At 39.6% G+C, this 25,638-nt stretch overlaps 1 protein-coding gene across 1 annotated transcript; it reads left to right on the top strand.

Annotated features, from left to right (window-relative positions):
• Positions 1-1,634: 1,634 nt before the first annotated feature.
• Positions 1,635-24,116, top strand: GPI (glucose-6-phosphate isomerase; the record flags this gene model as incomplete). The annotated part of the gene is made up of 18 exons (XM_080637967.1): positions 1,635-1,753; positions 6,367-6,457; positions 6,960-7,028; positions 9,863-9,982; positions 11,997-12,080; positions 12,164-12,310; positions 14,020-14,091; positions 15,165-15,209; positions 16,143-16,196; positions 17,138-17,198; positions 18,797-18,840; positions 19,067-19,219; positions 19,582-19,711; positions 20,069-20,145; positions 21,656-21,784; positions 22,230-22,305; positions 22,385-22,451; positions 23,966-24,116. 18 exons carry the CDS (start codon positions 1,635-1,637, stop codon positions 24,087-24,089), a joined length of 1,662 nt encoding a protein of 553 aa, XP_080494093.1. The 3' UTR covers positions 24,090-24,116.
• Positions 24,117-25,638: the final 1,522 nt, after the last annotated feature.

Here is a 25,638-nt window from a genome sequence, read left to right on the forward strand (position 1 = left end):
GGATTCTAAGATTATTGAGGCTTTTATCCTAAAAGCCTTGAAAAGGAAGGAAAATGTGTAAAGTTTACATGGCAGAGTGCATGATGACCTAAGTGGCTTCTTAAAGACTTACTGGGCATTTGTGTGCTTCTTTCTGGAATCAACTCCATAGTCCAATTGCTACCTGTTTTTTCATTTTCCTTCCTTAGGTGAAGGTATGCAGGGAACCACACGCACTGATGGATGGTCAGGTAGATTCAGGCAGCATGAGAGAAGGCTTTGACCTGGAGAAATTGCCCAAACCTACGATTGGCAGGGATTAGAGTGGCCTCGAAAATGTAAAAAAATTAATACATATCAAGTTATTAAGATTTATTGTGCTGAAGAAAAAAGGCTTTAGCTATTAAACAGTTCTTTAAAGTCTGAAAAATAAACCCTAGAAACAAGCAAGTGTGAGGTAAGGAGAGGCCTTTTTTTAGGCAGTCTATTATCACTATACTAGAGGTACAGATTTGCTAATGTAATTAAGGATCAAGTAAGAATTTTGTTTTGCAGCAAGTACAAAATGCTGATCCTGCTGCTGAAAACTTGAGCTGTGATTTTAGTGATGCAAGTCACTCAAGTTTGGGCTCAGATCCATAAAGGGGCTTAGGTGCTTAAAATATGACTTCACTGGGATTTATTCACCTAAGCCACAGAGTGCAGTCTCTGGAATTTGACATGCTTCTTTACATGCCCGTGTTTAGGCAACGTTCTGCTTTGTGCCCAGAACAGCCCATTTTTTCCTTCTGAAGAACGGCGCAGCTGCTCACCCGCCTGCCCTGGCCTGCATTCCGAGCAGCAGACCGTGGCGCCGGCCGGTAGTCGCCGCAGGTCAGCCGCGTTGAGCTCCTTATGCAACGGGCAGGGGAAGCCAGGCCCTGGAGCACAGACCAGGGCAGGCGGCGTGTCGTGGTACGGCCATCTGAAAGAGCGGGTAGATGCTGCTAGCAGGAAGGGTGGGCACCCTATGGGGATTAGAGGGGTGGCACTGCTGTCACGATGTTGTAAACGCCAGGCGGGGTTCAGAACCGCATCTCTACCCTTGAGGCCTGGGGCCACGCAGCGGGTGGTTTCCCCCATCGCGCCCCATGCCCCTCGCACCCCTCAACTGGGCCACGCTGGACCAAGCCCTGGGGCTGACCAAGGATAAAAATAACACCGGGAAGAGCCATTGCTTTTACTCCGGTCATTACCGATGCACCCAAACGGCCCTGGCACAACTGCTGCGGCGGCCAACGGGGGTCTAGACAAGCAAGGTCCGCCGAACCACTGCCCCCGCCGCCGCGCACAGGTGCCCCGTGGCGAGGAAACAGCTCTTCCCTCAGCATAGGATTTACAGCCCCAAGGACCAGTCACCCCTCCGCATAAGCCTCCACCGCGACCAACTGTAGCACCCCCTGCAAACCCCCACCGCTACTCGCCCCTCACGGAGCCGCGCAGGCGAACTGAGAGAATCCCACCGCCCGCGCGGGCGGGGCGGTCGCAGGGGGGGCGGGGCCGGCGGCAGGAGGCCGAGCTCGCCTCTATAAAGGCGGAGGCGGTGGGGATTGCGGTGTTCGCCGTCTTCGCTTCGGGGCCCTTCCTGTTCGCCGCAGCCCTCCCTGGCCGCTATAATGGCGCTTTCCGGCGACCCCCTGTTTAAGAAGCTGGTGGAGTGGCACAAGGTGAATTCGTCCAAGCTCGTTCTGCGGCAGCTGTTCGAGACCGACAAGGACCGGTTCCAGAAGTTCAGGTGAGGATAGGCTGCTCCAGCCCGCCCTCCCCCGCGGCTCAGCGATGTAGCAGTCACCCGTGTCCTCCACGCCGAGCACCGCGGCCCGCCGGGCCCTCAGGCTGCCGGCACGACGGGCACTTCCGTGTGCGAGGCCCGAGGCTGCTTGGGGCTGTGTAGCGCTGCCTCTCTCTGCCTGCTGCGCTCCCTCAGGTGGGCGCTGCCGTAGAGCCGGGGCCTCGCCGCGGGCGGGATGCGCTCTCCCGCCTCAACCGCGTAGGGGCCGGGCAGAGCTCTGCTGCGCTCCCTGTTGCTTGTGCTGCCCCGAGAGAGAAGCGGGGCCCGGCGGGGGAGCGATGAGGGGAATCACCGCACACGGATGTAGCCGCTCTGCTCGCTGCCGCTCTCGCCGGCGTGCGGAGGGGCCAGGGAAAGGCGGCCGAACCCGTGCCGGCCGTCCGCAGGCCCATCCATGGCAGGCCGGGCACATGCGCCTGGGGCCTGCAGCTCTCTACGGTGAGCGCGGCGTGGGCAGCGGGGCGGGTGCGGGCGGAGGAGCGCTGCCCGGCGTCCCCCGAGGAGGGCGGCCGAGCCCGCTTGTCCTTGACTCATCCTTGCAGCAGGGTACGTGCCGGGAAGCACAGCGCCGGGCTGCGGCTCGCGCAGCGGCATTGTGGGTCCTCCGTTTCTCAGTCTCTCGCACCCGTGTGCTTAGTCATGATAAGCTCCGCGATAAAATCGCGTGGAGCCATCCATTCATGTGTCTCTACCTGTCAGGAGTACGGCGGTGCTTACTCCTGCTCTGAGATGGGGAAGGAGAGGGATAGTTAGCAGGCTTAGCCCTCCCTTGCTCATGCTATCCACGTTGCAGCAGATGTATTGCAACACATTAACGTGAGGAGGAAGTAAGTGCAAGCAGTACGGTAACGTTCAGCAGTTTCATCCTGCACACCAGAGACTGTGCTGAGCACTTGTGTATGGCTCTGTTGGAGTATACCAGCAATTTGTAAAGTAATAGTATGTTGTTGTGTCCCTGACTTAGTTTTAAAGTGAGCCTGGCTAATGTAGATAAAATGAGCTTCTGTTCTCAAACTTTCAGATAAAGACTTGTTGCATTATCAAGGTTTTCAGATAAAGTGATTTTTCTTCCTTTTGAGCTCATTAGATACTTCTTAAATTGTAACTAACATCGTATATGAAGCTCTGCACACCAGCAGATGAACCTTATAATGTCAGTTGCATTGACGGAAAAGGTATGCTAAATTTTTGGAGTGTTGACTTCATCTGGCTCTTCTAACAGGATTTTCTGTACTGTTAAAGAACTGTATCAATATTATCTCATGCACATCTAGCTTTTGTCTATTAGAGCTAGTTCTGGTTGCAGGATTTCCTTGTATCTACTATATTTGAAGAGACTTGAATTTGATAACATCCTTGGAACAAGAGAAAGCTGAGGTAAACTAGCTAAATAAATCAAAAGGTAAAGTGAAGTGCTTTCTTACAAGGTTCCTTCCTGAATGGCTTAAGTAAGTACTCCTATTGGGGATAGCACTGCATCTTAATCTCGCTGGGTGCCACTTTAATAATGAAATACAAAAATACAATTGCAGAACTGACAGCCTGGTTTGGTTTGACAGATCTGCTTGTATATATCACACTGATTGTCACTTTGAGCCAGATCAGCAGGATGATGGTGGTTAACATGCATTGAAAGCCTAAGCAGTCTGGAGGACTGGCCACACGGTCCTCTGTGGTTTGCACCTCTCAATGTGAAATTCATCTTTGTTAATACATTTCAGTTAGTTCTGCTAGGTATTGTCATAAAAACATTGACTATCTTATCTTCCTTTAGAAGGAAAAGAGAAATTTATGCCCACCCATGTAAAAGTGCTTCCTGATCCTGGTTCTGGTAAAAATTGACTGGTGTGAATAACTTATAATCTTGAGTATTTTATGTCTGAGAAACAAGTATCTACTTAATTTTATTACAAGAACATTACACTTGGTGATTAAATCCTACAGAATATAGATGGAAAATCCTCTCTTCCTGTTGTCTTTCTCAGAATTTGTATCTCCTGTTTTCCTGATTGGGAGTGTAGTCAACCCTATAAAGTATACCTTTGGCTTTCTTTGTCACCCAAATGTAAGGTCTTGTAGGAACAGTGGGTCTTAACAACATGAAAAACTCCACTATTTTGAAGGGGTTAGAACTGATCTGGTGCAGCTGTCATAAAAGTCAGTAGATAATAGATACCTGGATGCTGATGAAGTTACTCTCAATACAAATAGGTAGCTGAGGATATAAAGCACTCTTATCATACTCCTGCTAGCTGGCTTGTCCATTATGAAGGATCAGAAAGAGCCTCCAATCTAAATGGAAAATATACTGCCAGGCAATCCATGTGTAATAATACATTTAGGGATTGCATACAGCTTTAGTTTATGTTTAGTTGAGAGATAAAATCATTGAGATGCTGCAGGTGGCCTTTCGGTTAAGGACTGCATCACTTATGTGGATGTGGCTTACGTGACAAAGCTCTTGTTCCACCTAAGTAGTGCTACCATTAGCTGCTGCACTGCAGAATGGGTAGTGTAGTAGAATGCAACTGAGCTGCAGGGTTTAGGGTTTCTGTTTAAACAAAGGGCGGATCCCTTGGTGTAAAGCTTTAGGATGAGATTATGTTGCATGCTGTGTGCTCCACAGTGTGTGGGAAGTTAGATCTTGTAACAATTGCTTGCTTTTTTTTGTGTGGAATGTCTTGGGATGCCATCTTTCTGCAGTTTCTTCAGATGCATAGTGATTTGAATGCAGCCAGAACTTCATGGAATACTTTGTCTTTTAGCTCTAGTGAGATTGATTTTTTTTTTTTTTTTTTTTTAATTCATATTAGTAAAATAAGAATGAATTGTAGAAGTAAGGTATATGACAGGTATATAGAAAGACAAGATTGTAAGGATTTCATGTTCATAGTGTAGAATACTGGGAATGACTATTTTTCTATATTAAACTGTAGATGAGAATTTTAAGAGCTCTATTTGTTTGAACTGAAGTAGTATTACTATACTAATGGCCTTGATGTATCATTAGTAAAATGTGTTCAAATCTGAGAGCTGTCTGTAAATAAATTATAAATTGTCCGACTTGAAGGACTTTTTCTTACGTTTCTTCTGTACTATACCGATAAATAGCAAATTTGGCAGGTGAGAGGTGACAGTCTTAGGTAGTTGTATCCCAGGTACCCTTGTGCTGGATGGTCAGGGTTTCAGGATTACTGTTTGCAGCCCAGTGAAGAGAACAGTGATTAGCAGTTATGATAGTGTTTTTCCTTCTTTGCCTTGTGTTCATACCTATAAAAGAAACACTCTTCAAAGACAGTGCTTCAAGACACCTTCCTTTCCGTATTTCCTATCTCTTGTATTTTAGGACTAGGAAAAGGGCATGTTACTGTGTTTTTGCCTCAAGTTAATGAAGCCACCCAGATGCGTAGGCTTTGCTGATTGTTGCTGTTATTACAAGTTCAACTTAATTCTTCTTTGGCAGAACTTTGCTTGCTCTTTCATATTATATCTGTTTGGAATAGCAATTAGGGCATGGTTTGTCCCTGTGAAGTCTCTGGCATACATGGTCACTAAAATAACAGTGCATATTTCTGTGCTCAATGTTGAGAAGGAGAAAGCAGGGGAGGTAGTGAAGAATGTGGAAGCATGGAGAATTGAGAAGCGTACAATTTCCTGTGGCTTGCGCAAGTGAAGCAAAAGAGGGAAAGATACAAAAGGCCTTCTGTGCTTGTATAGGAGGCCTACTGAACTATTTCAAGGACTTGTGTTCTGCAGTTCAGAGTAAATGTGTATTTTGGCTATCAATTAGTGTAAAGAAGAAATGGGTAGAAAACTGTGCTGTAAAGAACTTAAGAGGGACCGTACAACTTCTCACATGGCTACAAAGCTAGTAATACAAATGGGCTCACTTGATTTCCACTAAACTACCATTTCTGTGTTTCAGCGGTAAACCCAAAAGTGCTTGTGTTTTGAAGTGGTAGGCTATAGCTTTCAGATGATGACTAGTAAAATAACTTGGAGACTTCATTGGGTCAGTGAGACTATACACAAATGGGAGTTTAATTGTGCATAGTAGTTGACAGGGTGTTTCTGTACATTAAGTTGTATAGGTTCTTAAATCATGCTTTTTCAAGTTACCATATAAAATAATGACTATATAGTCATTATTGTTGGAAGGACCTGTAGGAAGACAGCTTAAATTTTTAGCAGCAAAAGAATGTGGTAAGCTTTTTACCTATGATATATTAAGAAAAAGCTAATTATTGCTAGAGAGTGCTAGTGGCTTAGTGAAATAGAATGGGAATGTATGGCTATGCATTAAATGTACTTTATTGTGTTTGGACTTTCACAAGTGGAAAGTGGACGCTATAATTTAGCTTATTGAAAACCATGGTCTTCAATTAAAACAACACACTAATAAGTCGTTTTATGAAACTTGTAGGGCAAATCAGTCCCTCAGGTTATCTTTACTAACTTAGTAATTATTTTGTAATCTATAGAGGAGTTATCATAGTCTGGCTTTAAACAGTTGTTCTCCAGGAATTTGCAATTAAAAAACCTGTTTGTTTTGGCAGCTTGACTCTGAATACTGATCATGGGGATATCTTACTGGATTATTCAAAGAACCTTGTTACAGAAGAAGTGATGAAAATGCTGATGGAACTGGTAACTCTTTAAAATGTTGAATTAATAAAACTTCACTTTAGCCTAGTATCTGTATTTACAACCCTTCCCTAGCTACTGGTGCAGCCAAAGGCTTAGACCAGGTAGTGCTTCCTGTTTTAAAAATGTGTCGTAGCAAAAACAGCCATAGCAAAATTACTTTTCCTCCTCTTCACTTTAAAAAAAAAGATATAAGCTAGTACAGGGGATCACTGAATCTTATAGTAGTATGACAACATGAAACTGAATTATTAAGATGGATTTATTGCATCTTGGTCACTCAGCACATGTTACTGTATAACTTCTCAAGGAAATGAACAGCCTGCATAATACTCGCTTTAAAAGAAGAGAATTTTTAAGGTAGAATCAGGTGGGTCTTTTAATCTAATACCATAATTTTTGTTTCACCATCTTATGGTAAATGTTCATACTTGATGTAGCTGGACCTTTGTAGTGCATGTTGGCTTCCTACTGTTTCTAAGGAATCTATTTTTATGTTTTTCAGGCAAAGTCAAGGGGAGTGGAAAGTGCCAGAGAGCGTATGTTCAGTGGAGAGAAGATCAACTTCACGGAGGTAAGGCTATTTCTGCCCATGAGTTTCCTCTTCAGTTGTGCTTATATAATACAGATGGTCACGCATCTATGTAAGAAGTCTTGAAAACAACTTGCTCTAAGTGGCTCTTTGTAATGCTGACTGACTGTAATGCTTGCTGCGCTACTTAAATGAGAAATTCTTACAGCTCTGACCAAGACAGAAGAAAATGTGTATGGCTAAAGCTATTCAATCCTCCCTTCCACACATATCTTAATTTTAGAGATTTTGGTGATACTTTTTTTTTCTTTTGTCTTCACTCATGGAAAGTAGGGTAAGTTAGGTCTTGCAGTGGGCATAGAGCAGAGTATTGCATTGCAGGTGTCCCATGTATGTTTTTGCCTCATGTTGGTTATCATAAAGCTTAGTAAATTTCCTATCAAGTTTTAGTGAGGATTGTGGAAGACTTTCTGCTTTGGGCTGTCGGTGCTACTTATCTTTTGGTATGTTTAACAGTAGAGACTATAAACAATCTTGGGGAAATTAGCTACCTATTTCAGTAAGAGGATGAGTATCTTCCTCTTTTTGTAGATATGAAGGTTGAAATTACATTTAAATCTTCTCCAAAATGTACAGAAAACCAAATATACCTTTTCTTCTGAAATGAAAAATAGGAGAACCTGAGAACTCTTCAGTGGGATTCATTAGTATGCCTAAAAAATTAAAGGCTATTTAGTACGTTTGAGGTAAATTCACAGAAATCGTTTCCTTTGGCTTGGTTATTGACTGATGTAGCTGTTGCACAAGGTGTTGACTTAAAATAACTCAGCAGTTGGACATTGTATTGTTTGTGAATGCTCCATGTTTGTAAAAATGCACAGACAGATAAAGCTTCACTGGAGAGATGATTCCTTTTCTTTCTGTGTTAATGCTTTCAATTTGCACTAGCAATTCTAGCTAGTGAAAAATGGAAGTGGAAAAGAAGGTCATGTCTTAAACCTACCTGGACAATTGTCACCTCAGATACTGTGTCTCGCTAGCCTCATGTAACAGATGGCTACAGGGTTAGCACATCTTTGACCGTATATTATGGAGTTACTGTTCATTGTCTACATGAGAACAAATGTAGCAGCTGATGTAATTCTCACAGGAAACACTTAAAAATGGTATTAAAATACATACTTGGCTTCTAACTCTCTGCTTTGCTATTGTTTTGATACAGCGATTTTCATCTAGCAGTTACCTGCATGATGAGTTTAGAAACATCTTTTTTCGTATTGGCCTGTTTCTCATTTACAGTCAGAAGTTGACTTAGAATTAGATTTGGCTTGCTTAATTTTTTCTGTTTATGTAAAATACCAAATCAGATTGTTTTGGCTCTGGAATAAGAGCATGTGGACAACATAAAATTGTTTTGAGACATTAAAACCAGGATACTTTCAAACAGCATGACTGAATAATCCTAAAGCAATATGATAGAAGGGAGCTTCTTAATGGCAAGAGCTGAAATGTCTACTACTCTTGTTCTGTTTTAGAATGTTTTTAGCTATTTGTCTCAAGTATTTTAAGACTTGTCCGTATTTGGTGCTGCAGGCATTGGCTGCATGGTGTGTGCTTATGTGGTAATTCTGTATAGTGCATCCAAGTGTGTCATTGCCAGGTATTTGTCCTAGACGAGTTGAAACTTGCAGCTTGGTAAGGCACAAAGACAGTGCATTGCAAGGTAACTCAAATCTAACCTCTTGTTACGGCGACAGGTTTAGTCCACCTGATATTTAGAAAATACTTCCATTTAACAGTGGACATCAGGTCAAATATGGCTGCTTCTCTTGATCAATACAAAGCTTCCCTCAAGCTGCATAGTGAGCAGTATTTATCAGATACTATTCCACGGCTGAGTTGCAGAAAAACCTGCCTCTGTTCACTAAAAATACAAGTGGGTACCCTTTGATAATTAGCAGCTGAAAGAGCTTCTTCATATTCCAAGTCAGACTCAATGATTTTTGATTAGCATTTGGTATTTAAATCATGACTTGGCAGTTCATATTGTTTGTGTTGTCTTTGTCTCACAATGCCTCTCCCTGTATCAGGGAACAGCGAGGTAGAACAGACTAATTTTTAAATTTGTTCGTTAGTATTGACTAGCTCCTTCATCCTAGATTCAAGCTGTTCTGGTTCAGGTGAATCATGGGCCGGATTTCAATGCTTTGACTTATGTATAACTGGAGAATTAACATAAAATGGTGCATGCTAACACATTTTTTCCCAGCACAACTACCACCAATATAGCTGGGGTTTCAGTATTCAGGGAGCATTTAATTGTGAGCAATGGGTAGAATAATATGGCTATTGTATTCTGTTTTGTCAAATCTGTAAGTATGTGTCTCTTCCTATATGAAATAGACTACTCAAGGTAATTGAGAAAATGCCAGAGAAAATAACTTTGGCTGCTTGTTGTAATTGATTTTCAGTGTTGTCATTAATAGGGATCAACTTCATTCTCATATACTTGAAGCATGCCAAAAGAATTAAGGTCACTGAGTACTGATTATTGCTGAATTCTGACCCTCAGTTATTAATTGCTTTTCAAGGGATCTTGAGCTTTTTTTATCAATATAAACAAATAAGCTATTACTTTGCATACTGTGCTTTGGTAAGCCCTCTGCAGTGATTCTGTGAAGGGAGAGAGTGATTTAGATAGCTGGTGATGAGTGTGTATTATACACATATATGCACAAACTAATGCTCTACTAATTCCAGTTAATCTAAAGAATTTTTAAGCTTTGGAGGTTGTACTGCCTCCTGGATGCAGCATCTGAGACCCCTGGGTATGATTTGGAAATCGCTTCATGATTTTTTTTCCCTTTTTGTTTCAGAACCGAGCTGTGCTTCATATTGCTCTGAGAAATCGTTCCAATGTGCCAATACTTGTAGATGGGAAGGATGTGGTTCCGGAAGTGAACAAAGTGTTGGACAAAATGAAACACTTCTGCCAGGTATAAAATACTACCATAGCTTACTTCTCATATAATTATTCTATACCCAGCCCAGTTCTTATGTGTATTGTGAAGCACTGATTGTGGGCTGGTTCACATGAGTTACTATGCCCTTGTTTTGATCTTAAGATCTGTCTCAAGCATGGAGTTAGAGCTGGGTTTAGTATGATTTGCTCCTTTCTCTCTGTGCCCAGTTTGGTTTTTTCTGGGTTTTGGGATATTTTGTTGTTGTTGTTTGTTGGGGTTTTGTTTGTTTGTTTTGCTTTTGGGGTTTTTCTTTGGTTTTTGTTTTGTTTGTTTTGCTTAATAGGCTCTCCAGATCTTGGTCTCTTCACAGTTATCTGACACTTACTTCAGAAATCTTATAAGGCATTTAGTACCATTCAGATATTGCCTTTCTTCTTGCTAATTTTTTTCAGTTACTTGTCTCTATCGAGTAGAAACTGCCTCTATCAGTTTTTGTAAAATCAGAGAGGTAGGAGATGCCTGCTCACTTGTAATTAGATTACACTCTGCTTAAATAGTTTCTTAGACTGCTTTTATGTCAGATTCCATTATGATTCTATTCTGTTACAACTTCAGTGGTGTGAAATTTTTGTTCTTCCCTAATTAAATACAGCAGTTAAGCATTATCTTCAAATATCATTGGTTTGGTTTGTTTTTTTGGTGCTGTACATTTTTAAAATGTAGGTGTGTTGTCAGATCAATGAAGGAAATGCTCTGAAGAGCTTGGTACTCTAAAGAAGTCACATTTATGTGATAGAACTAATCAGCAAAAGTTCACCGAATTGTTTTAGTGCATTTTAAACATGGCTCTGAGGAACTAGCTTGGTTGATGGAGTCTTATCCAGGTGGTAGTGGCTGGTATTGCTGCCAACTCATGCTTGTTAATGTATGCAAAATGAGCCTGTACTGTGTTCAGCTCCTAATGAATAAATGCCAAAACTGTATTTATTATTAACTGATGCTAATTGGTCTGAATTTGTTATTCAGATAATGCAAGAACTGAATTGGCTACAGAAATTCAATGATGTCTTTTCCACCGTATAGTTGTTTCACTAATTAAGATTTTGGTGGTGAATATTACTTCCCATGCAGATGCATACTCTCTGTAAAATGAAAGTAATGTTAAGCAGGTCATTTGGAAAGATTAACAAAGATGCTTGTTACAGTCAACTCACTTAAGCAGATGGAATTTTAAAACATGATCTACAGAAATGGTATATATTAAAAATGGATTTTCTGTAAGATTTAAGTTAAACATCTGTGGAGGAGAGCAGCTATCAACATAACCAGGTGATTTGTTGTAGAAGAGTTGATTTAAAATGAGGGAATGTATGTTGAATTGTGCATGATACTAGGAAGATTAATTTTGTGATAGAACAAATTTAATGCATAGGGTGGTACCTGATAGGCAAAATCCAGTGCAGTTTTTTGATAATAACTTAATGATTGCGATTTTGTTTCTCAGAACTCACAGTAACTATTAAAATGACAACAATGGAGCAGACACCTGCCCAGAAATAAATTTTAATGCAAACTTACATGCATTAGAAAAGCTTTCTGAATGTTTGGTTTGCCAGTAAATCACTATCTGCATGGTTCTATTCATTATTTTAATGTCTTCCAGTTTAGTTAGCATAATTGCTTCTAAAGACACTTAACCCTTTCTGGTTCTGATATTTGTTGCAAATAGTTCAATGCCCAATGCTTTTCATTTTTAGCTTTATTTCTTTTGCCTTTGTCAATACTGTAATTGCTATAGCAGTGCATACAGAAGGAGAGTTTGATACTACAATGTGTTTTTAAATATGTGCATTAGACTTCTAACTCTTATTAAAAGGTTACCTTGGCTATAAATAAATCTTGAGTTAAGAAGGTAGCTTTGTGTGTAGGCTTGAAACTTGCCTTCAGAGACTTTCTGCAGCAGTGCCTGAAACCAGCATTTTCAGTGTTAGAATCACTAACTTTAGGTGTAAAGTAGTCATGGCAATATTCTTTGTTTTTCTCACAGCGAGTCCGTAGCGGTGAATGGAAAGGCTACACTGGAAAGGCAATCACTGATGTTGTCAATATCGGGATTGGTGGCTCTGACTTGGTAAGATGACTTCTATACATCTTCTGCATCTTTTTGTGTGTGTATGCTTGCAGTGAGGATAAAATCTTGTTGCTTCTATCCAGGGCCCTCTTATGGTAACTGAAGCTCTGAAACCATATTCCAAGGGAGGTCCTCGTGTTTGGTTTGTATCCAACATTGATGGTACTCACATAGCCAAAACCCTGGCTGAGCTTAAGCCAGACACTACGCTCTTCATCATTGCATCAAAGGTATGTCTCTTACAAGCACTGGAGTATGCCTTTCTGTAACTGTAAAGGTCAGAATAGAAATGTGTCCACAGAAAGATCTAGATCAGGGACTACTTCTAAACAGGTCTGTTGTGACTCATCCTGAAGTTGCAGTGCAAGCTTGTGTTGCTGCTGAAATACTAGGGAATCCAGAAGTCAAGAGTTGAAAATTACTTATCCTAGAAGAGAGACCTATAAGCAGTTTTGTGTTGTCTAGAAACTTGTGTTCCTCAGTGAACACAAGTTTTCAGCTTTATTCACAGTTTTATTTTACTGCGTGCAGTGTCAGGTCCTGTGTGGTTATTTTTTTGAATTCAGGATTTTTTGCCTTATTCCTTACTCATGCTTAAGGTTACTTCTGGTCCTTTTTCTTAAGTACAGTGTAACTTCTTAACAGTGTTCTGGTTCTGCATTAATGTTTTGCATTAATTGCATGCAGTTTGGAAATCTTCATTCTGTTTTAGGGTAGTAACAATATGTCTACACCTAAATATACACCTAAATATGCCCAAGAGCCCTTGGGCACTATATATATAATAAGCTTCTTTGTTTACAAAGTGGCAAAGATGGCACTTATTTCTGAATACAGACTACAGGCCTTCAAGTCTTGCCTTGCTATTAACTATAAACACAACTGCTCTGCCATCTTGCACTGAGGAATGCTTCTGTCAGCAGAGGAAACTGATGAAGACTTCATAGTTATGTAACTTGGGATGCCTTCATTTGTAAAGCACAGTAGAACTTTTTTGCTGTTGAAGGCAATCTGTAACAAATGAGTGTGTGTAATATTGGCTGTGCTCTACTGTGGTGCTCGTTATCTTATTTTGGCAATACTGCAGCCAAGCAACAACTTATGGAATAATAAAGAAACTTCACAAACTAATACACATGGTCACTTTGAATAATTGAGATGAAGGATCACGGTTCAAAAGTTTAGAAGACTGCCAGATTGAAGGAGTAACACTTCTGTTTCTGTTTGCCAGACTGTAATTAGATAATTGTATATATTTGGAAGAGGATGAATGGCACTTTTTTGTTTCCCATAAAAGGCTTGTGTTGCATAATGAAATATTTCTGAGATGGATGAGAGTAAGTTCAATCTAGTGTTCACCCTTAAAGCTAAATTTTGATGGGTGAGTAAATCAGAATGGTTGTAGATATTTGCAAAACTGCATGACTGAACTTCTGTGCACACTTCATGAAGCAGCAAAATGTTTTCCTCTAATCAGCAAAACAAAATTATGGCAAGAGTCTTGGGAGAAATGAGTGCTCCTACATGAAAAAGTAGGAATTGAAGAATAAGATGACAATCAAGCTAGGTTATCCTGTTTTGATGCTTAATTAGTTCCTTTTTAGTTGAATGGTTAAACTTTGCATTTAGTGAAAGACTACAGAATTTAGTCTCGAAGTTTTGCATAGCAGTTTGGGATAGGGAAGATAGGAAATGGGGAAAAATAACTATTCTGATTTCAGATATATGTTAGTTTAAAACTAGATAGGTAAATGTCACAGCACTAGTCTTTTTGGACTGATAAGCTTGCTTTTTTGGTGAAATGTGACAGCAGATATCTATTATGAATATCTACAGTTGCTCTGCTCCGATTATTGGAACATACAATGTTTTAGTAGCCTGAACTATTTTCAATTTTAAGTACAGTGTTTTACATACTCCTTTGTTTTCTGATGGTCAGACTTTCACCACCCAAGAAACTATCACCAATGCAGAAACGGCCAAAGAGTGGTTCTTACATGCTGCTAATGATGTAAGTCTAATGTTTAGGTTGCATAATGGAATGCAACAGCTTTTTCTTGCGCAGTTTCTCCCTGGTCAGTTTGTGTGCTTTGGATCAGAGCCAGTAGCTGCCCATACATAAAATGTATAGCCCAGCAAATACTGTACGTGTGTGTATATATATATAATTTATTTTTATATATATATAATATATATATAATTTCAGTGTTTCATGGTTAGTGACAGACTGTTTGTCCGATCAAAGTGAAGAATAGTTTTTCATTATAAATGGTTGTCATGCATTGTTCCCCCAAATCCTGCCTGTTAAGTAATAGTGTTGCGTTTGGCTCAGAGCTGGCTAATAATTTAGTGGAACCACTGATACGAAAAGCCAAGAATATGGCGTCTGTGGCATTGCCTTCCGATTCTTGGCAAGTATTTAAAAAGTTGAAATGAAGTTGGAGTGATATACTGACATTTCAGTGGCAGATGTCTGTGCTATGAATAGAAACCTTGTGTTTGGTTCATTCTCTGCTATTTCTACCCTTTAAGAGAAAAAAAAGAGATTCTGCCTGCTCAGGTAATCAAGATGGCCTTTAACATGTTCCAGTCAGGGTAGCTGTACATAGTTTGAAAGCTGGGCTTCAAAACTCTGTACTACACTACTACTGCAGACAGTTCATCTTTGTCCACCCCAATACTTAATGAAAGACCAAAGTCTAAATTTGGAGCTTGAGATTTATCAGTAATACCACTTGTCTTGACCTTTTGACCATAGTTGGACGGGTAGTGCACGTATGACAAACTCCATCTGCTCCAAAGTGGTGGTAGTGATGTTCCAGACTGATAACATACTTTTAAGGAAATGGTGTGCTGCTCTAAGTAGTGACTGTTTCCAGAGGGCTTCATCAGAATGTTATCTTCAGGCAGGTATGCTGCCAAATCCCACACTGAATGTGAATAAGATAAAGTCAGTAACGCAAAACTTATTTGCATTTTTTGATAGTCAGCAGTATTTTACTTAAATGGTAGCAGATCAGCTTTATGAATGGAACTCAAAATAATTATCATCTTTGATCTAACACTGTGTTTGTTTTTGTTAAGCCTTCAGCTGTGGCCAAGCATTTTGTTGCCTTGTCTACCAATGCTGTAAGTATAACAAATCTATTTTATTTTTTTCTATGTACCTTTAAGATGGCCTCATTTTAAAATTCAGTAAGGAAGCCTACCTTTTAAGACACCATTACTTGAATACCAAAAGTTAGCCTTCCTCCTGAAGGAAGCATAATTTTTTCTATTAAAAAATGCAACACTTCTAGGGTAATGAACTGCATCAGGATTGGATCTCTTTTGTAGATTTGTGCTTTTTCTGCTAGAGTTTTAATTCTGAAGTGAGATCTCTCATACTTGAAATGACTGTCCTGTTATTAATGAGTGTTATTTGTGATTGCTTACATTTGTGTTAACATGGTTATGTAAATATTACTCTCCTAGACTTCTCAAGTGCTGAAGTGATGCAGGTAGTTTGTGTGAATAATTTGTAGCATGTGATGAGTGTAATGTACCTTGATGTGGTGTTTCATGCAAAAGGATGAAGTAAAAAGATGAAAAGCTATTAGGCTGTGCGGTAACTGAAAGGCTGTCACTGTGGTGTGAAGCTCCTTTCTTCCATTCTGGTTCTGTTAAATGTAAACTGAATGTCAGTTCAAATCCTAACTATTGACATTTTGATTAGAAAATGTGTATGTCACCGATTTTATTTGAGATTGCTGAAGAGTGATAGTGATCTCTGAAAGGAAGGTGCACTTCTTTTCTGATGGATGCTATGTACTTTTCAAATCAAGGGTGTAATTGGAGAATTGCATATTTAATAAGTATCCAACTTGTGGTTTTTATTTGCTAGTCATAAAGCTTTTAAAGATTGTTGGTTTTACTTACGGTGTTCTTAATCTCTTTTTTTGTTGTTGTTGTGGTTGTTTGTTTTTTGTTGTTGTTTTTTTTTTTTTTGTTTTGGTTTTTTTTTTTGTTTTTTTGTTTTGTTTTGTTTTGTTTTTTTGTTTTTTTGTTTTTTTTTAATTCTAGCCTAAAGTTAAAGGCTTTGGAATTGACCCAGAGAACATGTTTGAGTTTTGGGATGTAAGTAAATGTCTAATATTGTGTAGTAGATGTTAACTGTTAGAATAATCTAACTTGCTTCAGAAAATGCTAACTAGATGTCAGGAAACTACCAAAACACTGAAATTATAGTAGCTGTACTCTGTACTGAAACATCTGCAACTTGCAACTAAACAGAGTACCTGTCAGCAGCCAAAACAGTCTTGTCTTTTGCCCATTCCATTAAAATCCTGCAGTCGAAGATCTGAAGAAGAGTCTTCTGTATTCTTGGCTGTCTAATCAGCTGTTGGGTAACAGGAGATACAAGTCTTAGGTTATTCCTCTGTGTAAGTAGTTATTATAAGCTGTGACATTTGACTGCGGGTGTCTACTGTATATAATCTAGGCTTGTAAAGGTCAAACATCAGAAATGGGAGACTAATTTGATATTTTGTAGCAGATGCATATTTTTAAGTATATTGCCCTTGTCTTGGCCCTTATACTTAGTTAGAAACAGGTGGGTTTATGCCTCATTGACTATGTGCCTGACAAACTAGATTTCTAAAGCTGCTGTTTAAAAAATGTGTATAGAGCCTTACCTTTTCCTAGATAGTGTCAAAATCCTGCTGAAGCAGACTTTACCTGTAGAGGGGTGAAATTAGGAAAGCAGTTAATACAAGGTGAAATTTTAGTATTAGGAAGTGAATTGGAATAATCAAGGCATCTTCAATAGTTGTGACTCAAATTGGATGAGTAGGATGAATTTAAAGTCAAAAAAAATGCATACGTAAGGATTCATTAGGGAGCTATTGTGAAGTGTAGGTTCACTTGACCATACCATATAATATACAGTGAATTATCACTAGAAATGCTGGTTTTGCTGAAAATAGTCTGAGCACATGCTGCTGTTTCCTCGTAGTTTGAAAAAGTTTGAATTTAAAAGCCTTGCACTTCTCCTGTCTAAACCGGTCTCTTGTTTTCAGTGGGTTGGTGGCCGCTATTCTCTGTGGTCTGCCATTGGTCTCTCCATTGCCCTGCATATTGGTAGGTATTCTTACGATGTTTTTTTGCTTCAGAAATATAACTATAGAATACATTAATGATAATGTATTGTGGATCAAATTTGGTGCAAATATTATTTTACCCAACCTACTCTGAGTGATTGGCTGTATGAAGAAAATCCAGTGCAATGATAGTGTTGAGATTTTTAGTACTGTAAATGCAGTTTTGGAAGTTACCCATACTTAAGTACAAATGGACAAATTGCAATGCCTGAGTCACTTGCGTAGCCAAAAGTGCCTGTTATATGTAAAGCCATGTCAGTGTTGAAAATCAGACCTTGCAACTGACATTCCTAAACTATTTGAGTAGTTTCTGTAAGTATATGCATACCAAACATCAAAGCTCTATGACTCCAGTTCTGCATATGAGCTCTGTTTATCATTGTTAACTGGCTTCTCCCATTACTTCCTTTTGTCCCTGGTACTTGTTCTTCTAGGCTATAGGGCCTGATGATACGGGAGTGCTGTTTCTATCTGCAGTTGATTGTGGAGCAAACACAGATTGTTGAAACAAATTCCCACCTACTAGTGTTGTAGCATAGGCATTTCTGATCCAGATCTCGGATACAGGGGGAGAGTATAGTTGATGTGAAAGAGCTCAAAGAACTCTGCTGTTGGCTGGTGAGCAGGTTGTTTAGCAGCTTTGCATTTGTTTCCTCATCACTTCTTTCAGATACTTAGAAGTCTGAAGCCATTTAATTTTAATTTTAAAGTCATTTAATTCTCTAAATAAAAGCTAGAATTACCTTAAACTGAGGTTAGAAGAAAAACATGGTTTTGATGGCTTTGGAATTATATGATTAGGAGTTGTCATGTGTAGAAAAACTTTCTGAACAGCAAAATAAACTTCATTCAGGCACTTACTGTTTTGTCTGTAATAAACTGTTCATCTCTGCTGTCAGACAGATTTGGTGCTGATGGCTGACAAGCCAGTCTGTTGGCACTTCTTACTCTTAAATCCTTCATCTTCCAAAGCTGGTTTCTGACCATAGGTAGAGCTGCTGCTTTGATTGCTAAGCACTTCATTTCCATATGAAAATCAGGATACCTGGCTTTGCAGGAAAGGATGGTGTTAAACTGCTTATTAGTGGAAATGAATATTGATTTAAATACACTAATTAAGAAGTGTAACCTTTTTTTGAGAAAACCGTATTACTGTTTTTTCTCCTCAGACCAACACGGAAATCCCTGCTGTACTAGCCTTGCCCTCGTTGTTTGGGGAGTGCATGTCTTTCCCACTGTGCCTATGAAGTTAACAAGTGTTCAAACTTGCTGAAAACTCTGTAGCCTTTAATACATGGCTCTGTTTTCCTTCTACTTGCTTATTCTGTTCGAATGGGGATTTTAAGCAAAGGTTTTTGAAGTATGTGTCATGAAGTTGGGTTTGCTCTGAAGCTGCAGTCATAACAGCATATGGAATTATAGGATGCAGATATCAGAAGTCAAAGTGCAGCCTTACAGTTCAGTAATAGTTGGGAGCCTTGCTGCACACAAGGAATTTTAACTGGTTTACAATTGTCTCTGCAAGGAAAATAAAGTTTGAGTTGTAGTAGTAAATTCTAACTGACTTTTTCCTTTTAGGGTTTGACAACTTTGAGAGCCTGCTTTCAGGAGCCCACTGGATGGTGAGTATGTGATGCCTATTTCAGATGTTTCTCTTAAGAGATGGTAGTAAGATAACTGAAGGCAGGTTGGTTTCTGAAGTTCAGCTTCTTATGTCCTCTCAATGCCTTTAAAATGTCTGTGCTTGGGGAGTTCTCCCTGGATCAAAACAACAATAAAAACAATTTAAGAGTTGTGGGGAATGACAGTTGCTTTATCAAAAGTCTAATTTTCCTTTGTGTCACATAGGATAATCACTTCCACACTGCTCCGCTGGAGAAAAACATGCCTGTTCTGTTGGCCATGCTGGGGATCTGGTATATAAACTGCTATGGATGTGAAACCCATGCCCTTCTGCCCTATGACCAATACATGCACCGCTTTGCTGCCTACTTCCAGCAGGTAAGGCTCAGACAGAGTAAGTTTCAAAAAGCAATTATATAGATATGCTTCGATCCTGGTTCTAGAGCCTGAATGCATGTTTCTAGGTTAAAATTGCAGTCACTTATGTTAGCAAGGGCTTAAAGAAGACTGGTGCCATGATTGATAACTGGCTTATTTATAAGCTCAGTTAACTTAGATTTTTTTTTTTTTTTTCCCCTCAGACATCCATTATCTTGATGTCCATTAAGCAGCTCTATCCCTGATTTTTACAAAGTCTCCATAAATAGGCAACACTTACTGTAATTGAAGTATGTGTGGAAACTTGTACTGATACTGTGTGGTTCTGCAAGAATGGTAATACAGCCCTTCCCTTCTTTTAGGGTGATATGGAATCTAATGGCAAATACATTACCAAGAAAGGCTCTCGAGTGGACTACAATACTGGCCCTATTGTGTGGGGAGAGCCTGGCACCAATGGGCAGCATGCTTTTTACCAGCTCATTCATCAAGGTAAAATAAAACTATTCACTACCTTAGTTTAGAATTCAATTCTGAATAGCTACAAAGGTGGAAGAGTCTGCAGGTTTTACGCTGTTTTAAAAGATGGACTCTTATATTTCTTAGCATCACATTGCTATGGTGCTGTTCATTAGTGGCTTTTGAAGGCTACAAGATGCAGGTTTTAACCCTACAATAAGGACGATGAACTAAAGATAAAACTACAGAGCTGTACTGTCACTTCCCCCTGCTGTTAATCAGAAAGCTTTTTTAAAAAGCTTTTTACGTGGCTGAGTCTTAGCTTTGAGAGTTGAAGTTTTTTTCTAAGACATTCATGTTGCAGGATTATTAATGTGCCTTTTCTAACAGGAACTCGCATGATTCCTTGTGACTTCCTGATCCCAGTCCAGACCCAGCATCCAATCAGAAATGGCTTGCATCACAAGGTAATAAGTTCTTTGTCAGGGCACCCATATTACTGTGGCTGAAGGCACTGGAGCTTACTCAGTATTGCAGTGTGGAAGATTTCTAAATGTCTTTTTGAAACTCTGCACATACGCTCTTTGAACATTCATAATGGGGCTGAAAAGATCTGAATTATAATTACATATTTTATGTAATAGTTTTAAAAACAAAAATACAACTCTACAGCCACAGTTCTTGAGGCAGATCAGTGGTGTGGTCTGATGGCCTTTGGAGGCTGGAAAGAGTTGAACAATTAAGTATTTGGAGAGAAAACTCCTTGTAGGAATTTTTTAGTGTGAGGTGTCCCTGTCCATGGCAGGGAGTTTGGAACTTGATGATCTTCAGGTCCTTTCCAACCCTAACCTTAACATATTCTATGATTCTAATTGTAAAGAGTGGAATTCTTGCAGAGGAGAAGTAAATTCTCAAGAGCTGATGGAGCAGCATCTCCGAGGAGGTTTTCAAATTTTGTTCAAGGACAATTTAATGAGTATACTAACATGGCTAGGGTGAAAGCCTTTTAGATACAGATATTTTCTTAACAAGCCCAATTTTAGTTTACTGTATCATCCAACTGAAGATTCGCAATGAACTGCTGAACAATTTTAAGTTTTGTCGGTGGAAACATGTTCAGGTCTACTACTAAGTTCATGCTTCAGAAAAAAACATGTTTCCTCACTAAATCTCAATTTTTTCATGATGTCAGAATTCAAATTCTATAAAACTCTGTAATTGTACTTTTTGTCAAGCTATACCAAGTCCAGGCAAAAGTTTTAGAAGAACATGGCTTTGCAAAAGACAGGGAGAAAAGGTTTAATTCAACTGTAGATATAGTAAGAGTTTATGCTCAATGTAATGAGTAGGATGAAAGTGCACATGAGTTTGCCAGCTAACATTAGGCAAGGAATAGGAGACTAAAAACTTAATTGGTAGGTATTGGTATATGGTATGCTGTGGTGGCTTTCCTTCATATAGAGTAAGTATGTCTTAGCTGGTTTCCTTTGACTAGTTAGTGCACCTGGCATTCCATGCATATTACAGAATCCCTGCTTGGAAGGGACCTCTAGGATCATCTGGTCCAACCCTGATAAAGCATGATCTAGATTAATGACTCAGCACCCTATCCAGCTGAATCTACAGCCATGGTGCAGCATGTGACAAAGTATAGACTATACTGGGTGAAAGAGCTGTGTGAAATTGTGGCTCCTTTTTTCTCATTGCTTGTCAGTCTCATCAGGGGCAGGACTCTGCAGAACACTCCTGGTTGTCTATGGGTATGTGTACTATTAAGACAGTAATCTCCTGGCACTGCGAGGTAAAAAGCAATAGCAGGCATTATGCAGCTATAAGTATTGCACATCTTGCTGCCATAGTGTTAAAAACAAGTGCTGTAACTATAATCAAGGTCTTGGTCTAGATTCAAGCCCTAGGTATCTTTTTCCAGCTAAGGAAATGGTAGCTTGAGTTGATGTTTTTATTTCTACCTGTTAGATCCTTTTGGCCAACTTTCTTGCTCAGACTGAGGCCTTGATGAAAGGAAAGACTGCTGATGAAGCTCGTAAGGAACTTCAAGCAGCAGGACTGAGTGGAGATGCTCTGGAGAAGCTCCTTCCCCATAAGGTAACCAGGCTTTGGCATTTGACAGCTTTCCTCTTACTAGCTGCTGTGGTGGTGAGGGCGCTCTAGGGGTCTGATGCTCAATGGAGTTTGCAGTGCCCTCCGGTGGCTGTCAAGTGCTACTGTCTTGACAGCTGTGAAGTTTGAGTTGAAGTTTGTCTGAAAAAATGTTATCATTGGCTGTAGGATAATGACTCATATTTTACTTCCTGTAGATCATAGTAGTCAGTAATAGTGCTTGGATATAACACTTTGGCACTGTTTTTAATAAAACATGAAAATGATACAATTTTTTTGGTTGAAGTTATTAGCCTTTAAAGCTTTCAGGATTTTGTTTTTGCTGCTAATACAGCTGGTGCCACGTGGGCTGTAAGGAAAATACAAAGTTGAAGTTTCTGATGTAAGTTTTAGAAGATACTAGCTACCAATGTAACTCTTGTTTTGAAAGGTCTTTGAGGGAAATCGACCAACCAATTCAATCATGTTTACAAAACTCAACCCATTCACTCTGGGAGCTATCATTGGTAAGTAAAAAGATCCCTCTGTGAATGCTTATTAAGACTTTCTGGTAAAGTTAATTGATAAATCTTTTTCTGCTTATAGCCATGTATGAGCACAAGATATTTGTTCAAGGAATTATCTGGGATATTAACAGTTATGACCAGTGGGGGTAAGTCTCCTTGATATGTTTCTTGTACTGTGGTATTCCTTAATCTATCATGACTTGGAGAAAAGACAATTAAAAGTAAATGTTTTACTGATTATGAAAGTTTTAAATGAAACAGATTTGCAGTGGATAAGTCACCATGTATCCTTGGTCAGCCATGCATAATTTTGTAGATACAACTTTAAGGACCTTTGTTTTGTTTAAGAAAGTACTATGAATGCAGAAAAGAGGCAGTACTAATGAGTAAAATAGTCAAGGAGACATAACACATACTCTGAGAATTGGAAAGGGAAAATAATTTCCTTTATAGAATGGAAAAAAAGAATTACCTCTAGAAACATTTAGTAAGCAGTTTGAATGGCATCTGTTAAGCAAAAGACTGACTGCCTCTTAATTCTCCCATACTGGAGATAAAAGACTGTTCTTGGCAGATGTCTTCATATACAGGACCCAGACTGCACCTGTGGCCAAGGTTCATGGTAGAGTTCCATGTGGAGAGCAGCAGATTTATGAGGAGTTTGTCAGTCTTAAAAATAGAAGACATAATCAAGAGCTAATCAGATTGTTTTTTAATCTGTAACAATGTAAACTGTACAACATACTGCGTGAACGCTTGGCAGGAGAAAGAGGGATTGGGAGATGAGATTTTTCAGGTGGAACCTTGTTTTATGCTGTGGGGGGGTATTTTGAAGATCGAGTTTGCTCCGCAGGCCTAGAATAGCTGTTTACACTAAGCTGTCTTAAAGGCTGAAGGATTGCTTTTTGTATGTATTTTTAGAGCTATGCTACCATAGCAAGTTCTTTAACTAAAATATTGCAATAGAAAGTGTAAATGAAAGACTGGCTAATAAAAACTGATGTCTGTAGACATCTATAGCTGATGCTACAAACAGATCAGGTGTGGGATAGGAGTAACTGCAGCTTTTACTGTAACACATCAAAATCCAGAATGGCATCTGAAACTATGCAATGTTGGGATGCTGTAGAACCAGCCTAGTTTCTTGCAGCTGTTGGAATATCCTAGGTCCTTAGTCTCTGTGGCTGTAACTGTTGGACAGCATGCTGTAGGTTGGGGAAGGCTTCTAAGCCTGCAACTCAGCTGTTGTTTATTGTCTTGGTGCTGCAAATCAGTGTTCTGAGTGACAGGTTCAACAGTGAACAGTAGGAAGCTGAATGCATTCTGCTTTGAGGCAGGCTGCATGACACAACTGAGTACTGAAGGGGAAAAAAACTCTGCCTAACTCTTACAACAGAACTTTCTCTTCAGACATCCTGTAATGCGAGAGCTGTCTGTTCAGCTAAGCAGCTGTGAGAACTCCAGTTGTTCATGAAAGGCACCCACTTGAATAATAACTTTGTCTGTTAGTGGGGGGGGCAGGGGAAGCATTGATCATAGTGTTCACTGTCAAGTTACTTTCTACTGGCACCTACTTTTAATGTCATTATATTCCAGTAAATGCTGCGGGCTGTTAGCACTCATGACGTTGTTCTTTCTTCTCCTGCTTTTATAAATGCAGAGTTGAGCTTGGAAAACAACTTGCCAAGAAAATTGAACCTGAACTGGAGTCAGATGCTCCTGTGACATCTCATGATAGCTCAACAAATGGGCTCATCAATTTCATCAAAAAACACAGAGCCTGAAATGAAAGATTTGAAGGGGATCGACAATCTAGCCACTGAACACCCAAATAAATCTGTTGTAGTTGTGCTTTTTCAGCCACTTTTAACAAAAATAGCACTTTACAGATGTAGTGTCACTTGTTGCAGTTAATCTTGTTGCGTCAAGTATTACAAATGAAAACTAGTTTTGTGAAACCTAGAAATTGTATAGTTGCTTACTATTATTGTGGCTGTTAATCTGTAAAGTGCAGCTGATATGTTCCTCAGTTCTTATCCCTCACTTCCTTAAATGTGATCACATACTGATAATGGAAAATAAAAGGTATGATGGATGAGTAAAACTTCTTCACTCTATTTTTAAAGTGCAGACCTAGTAACATTTGGTTCACTGTGTAAAGTTCTCTGAAGCCAAGTAACTCCTGTATCTTTGGACTAGTTCTACTGTGAGCTGGGAACTAGAATGTGTAACAGCTGTAGATTGTTCAGGTTGCATCATTTGATGCATGTGAGCAAGATACAGATAGTTATCCAATGCTACTGGGAAAAAGAAAGCTTTCTAATCTTTGTAAAAGATCTCCTGATTCTTCTGTACGCTGTGGCAGCCCTGTGTGTACAGCTGTCCAAAAAGGAAGAAAGCTCCTGGAGTGCCAGTGATAACCTAATTTTCCAAACACTGTTCAAGAGTTTGATGGTAAAGCTTGATCACTTGCAGAAGAAATGATTTTTTGGTATCCTCCAGAGGCAGTTTCTCTCAGTCTTCTGAAATCACCATCACTGTTCCAACCACTTAAAAAACAACTTTGTGAACACGGTGCTTATACCCTCTTTTATTCTCTACCACTGTTAACTCACCTTTGCTAGCAGGCTGGCATGCTGTGACTATTGTTCTATAACACCTTAAAGGTAAGACAAAGCATTGAAAGGAAAATGAATAGTAACTGGTTCTCATACCCTGAACTCTTCATGACAGATGCTATTCTGGCTACAAGGTCTGAGCTTGTGACTCTTAATGCATGCCTTTATAGCACAGATTCATTGACAAATCTTGCAGATGTGGCACACTAACAACTCTACCTGCATAAATTTGAATTGCTAAACAGAATATTGTTCTTAGTTGCTTTGGTTTTATTCACCTATATAAAGCAATTTTCCCACATGAAACATGGTCACAAAAAGAGAATCCACTAGAGGGAGGCATCTCTTTCTGTATGAGATCTTAAACTTTTTATCCACCTCTGTAAAAGCATGTGCTAATGCATGGCATCTGCTTTCTGTAGAGGTAGGTGTGAAGCGATATCTTCTTGTTTAGATATGATTTGAATGGTCAAGCCTATTGTTTCGTTCCAGTGCTGTTGTTTCACCTTGTGTCCTTCCGGAAGAGAAAATGAAGCTATATCTATTCTGCTATTCTCTAAGCTTGGTATTGTTTCCAAAACCTTTTTTTTCCTTGCATGGAGTTTACCAATGTGAAATATAACATAGCCTCCCAGAACAGTTTGGGGTTGAAGGGGCCTTGTGCATCACCTAGTCCTAACCCCTCTGCCCTGTACAGGGACACCATGTCCTAGTT

Source organism: Psittacula echo, assembly GCF_963264785.1.
Source record: "Psittacula echo genome assembly, chromosome: Z".
NCBI lineage: Eukaryota > Metazoa > Chordata > Aves > Psittaciformes > Psittacidae > Psittacula > Psittacula echo.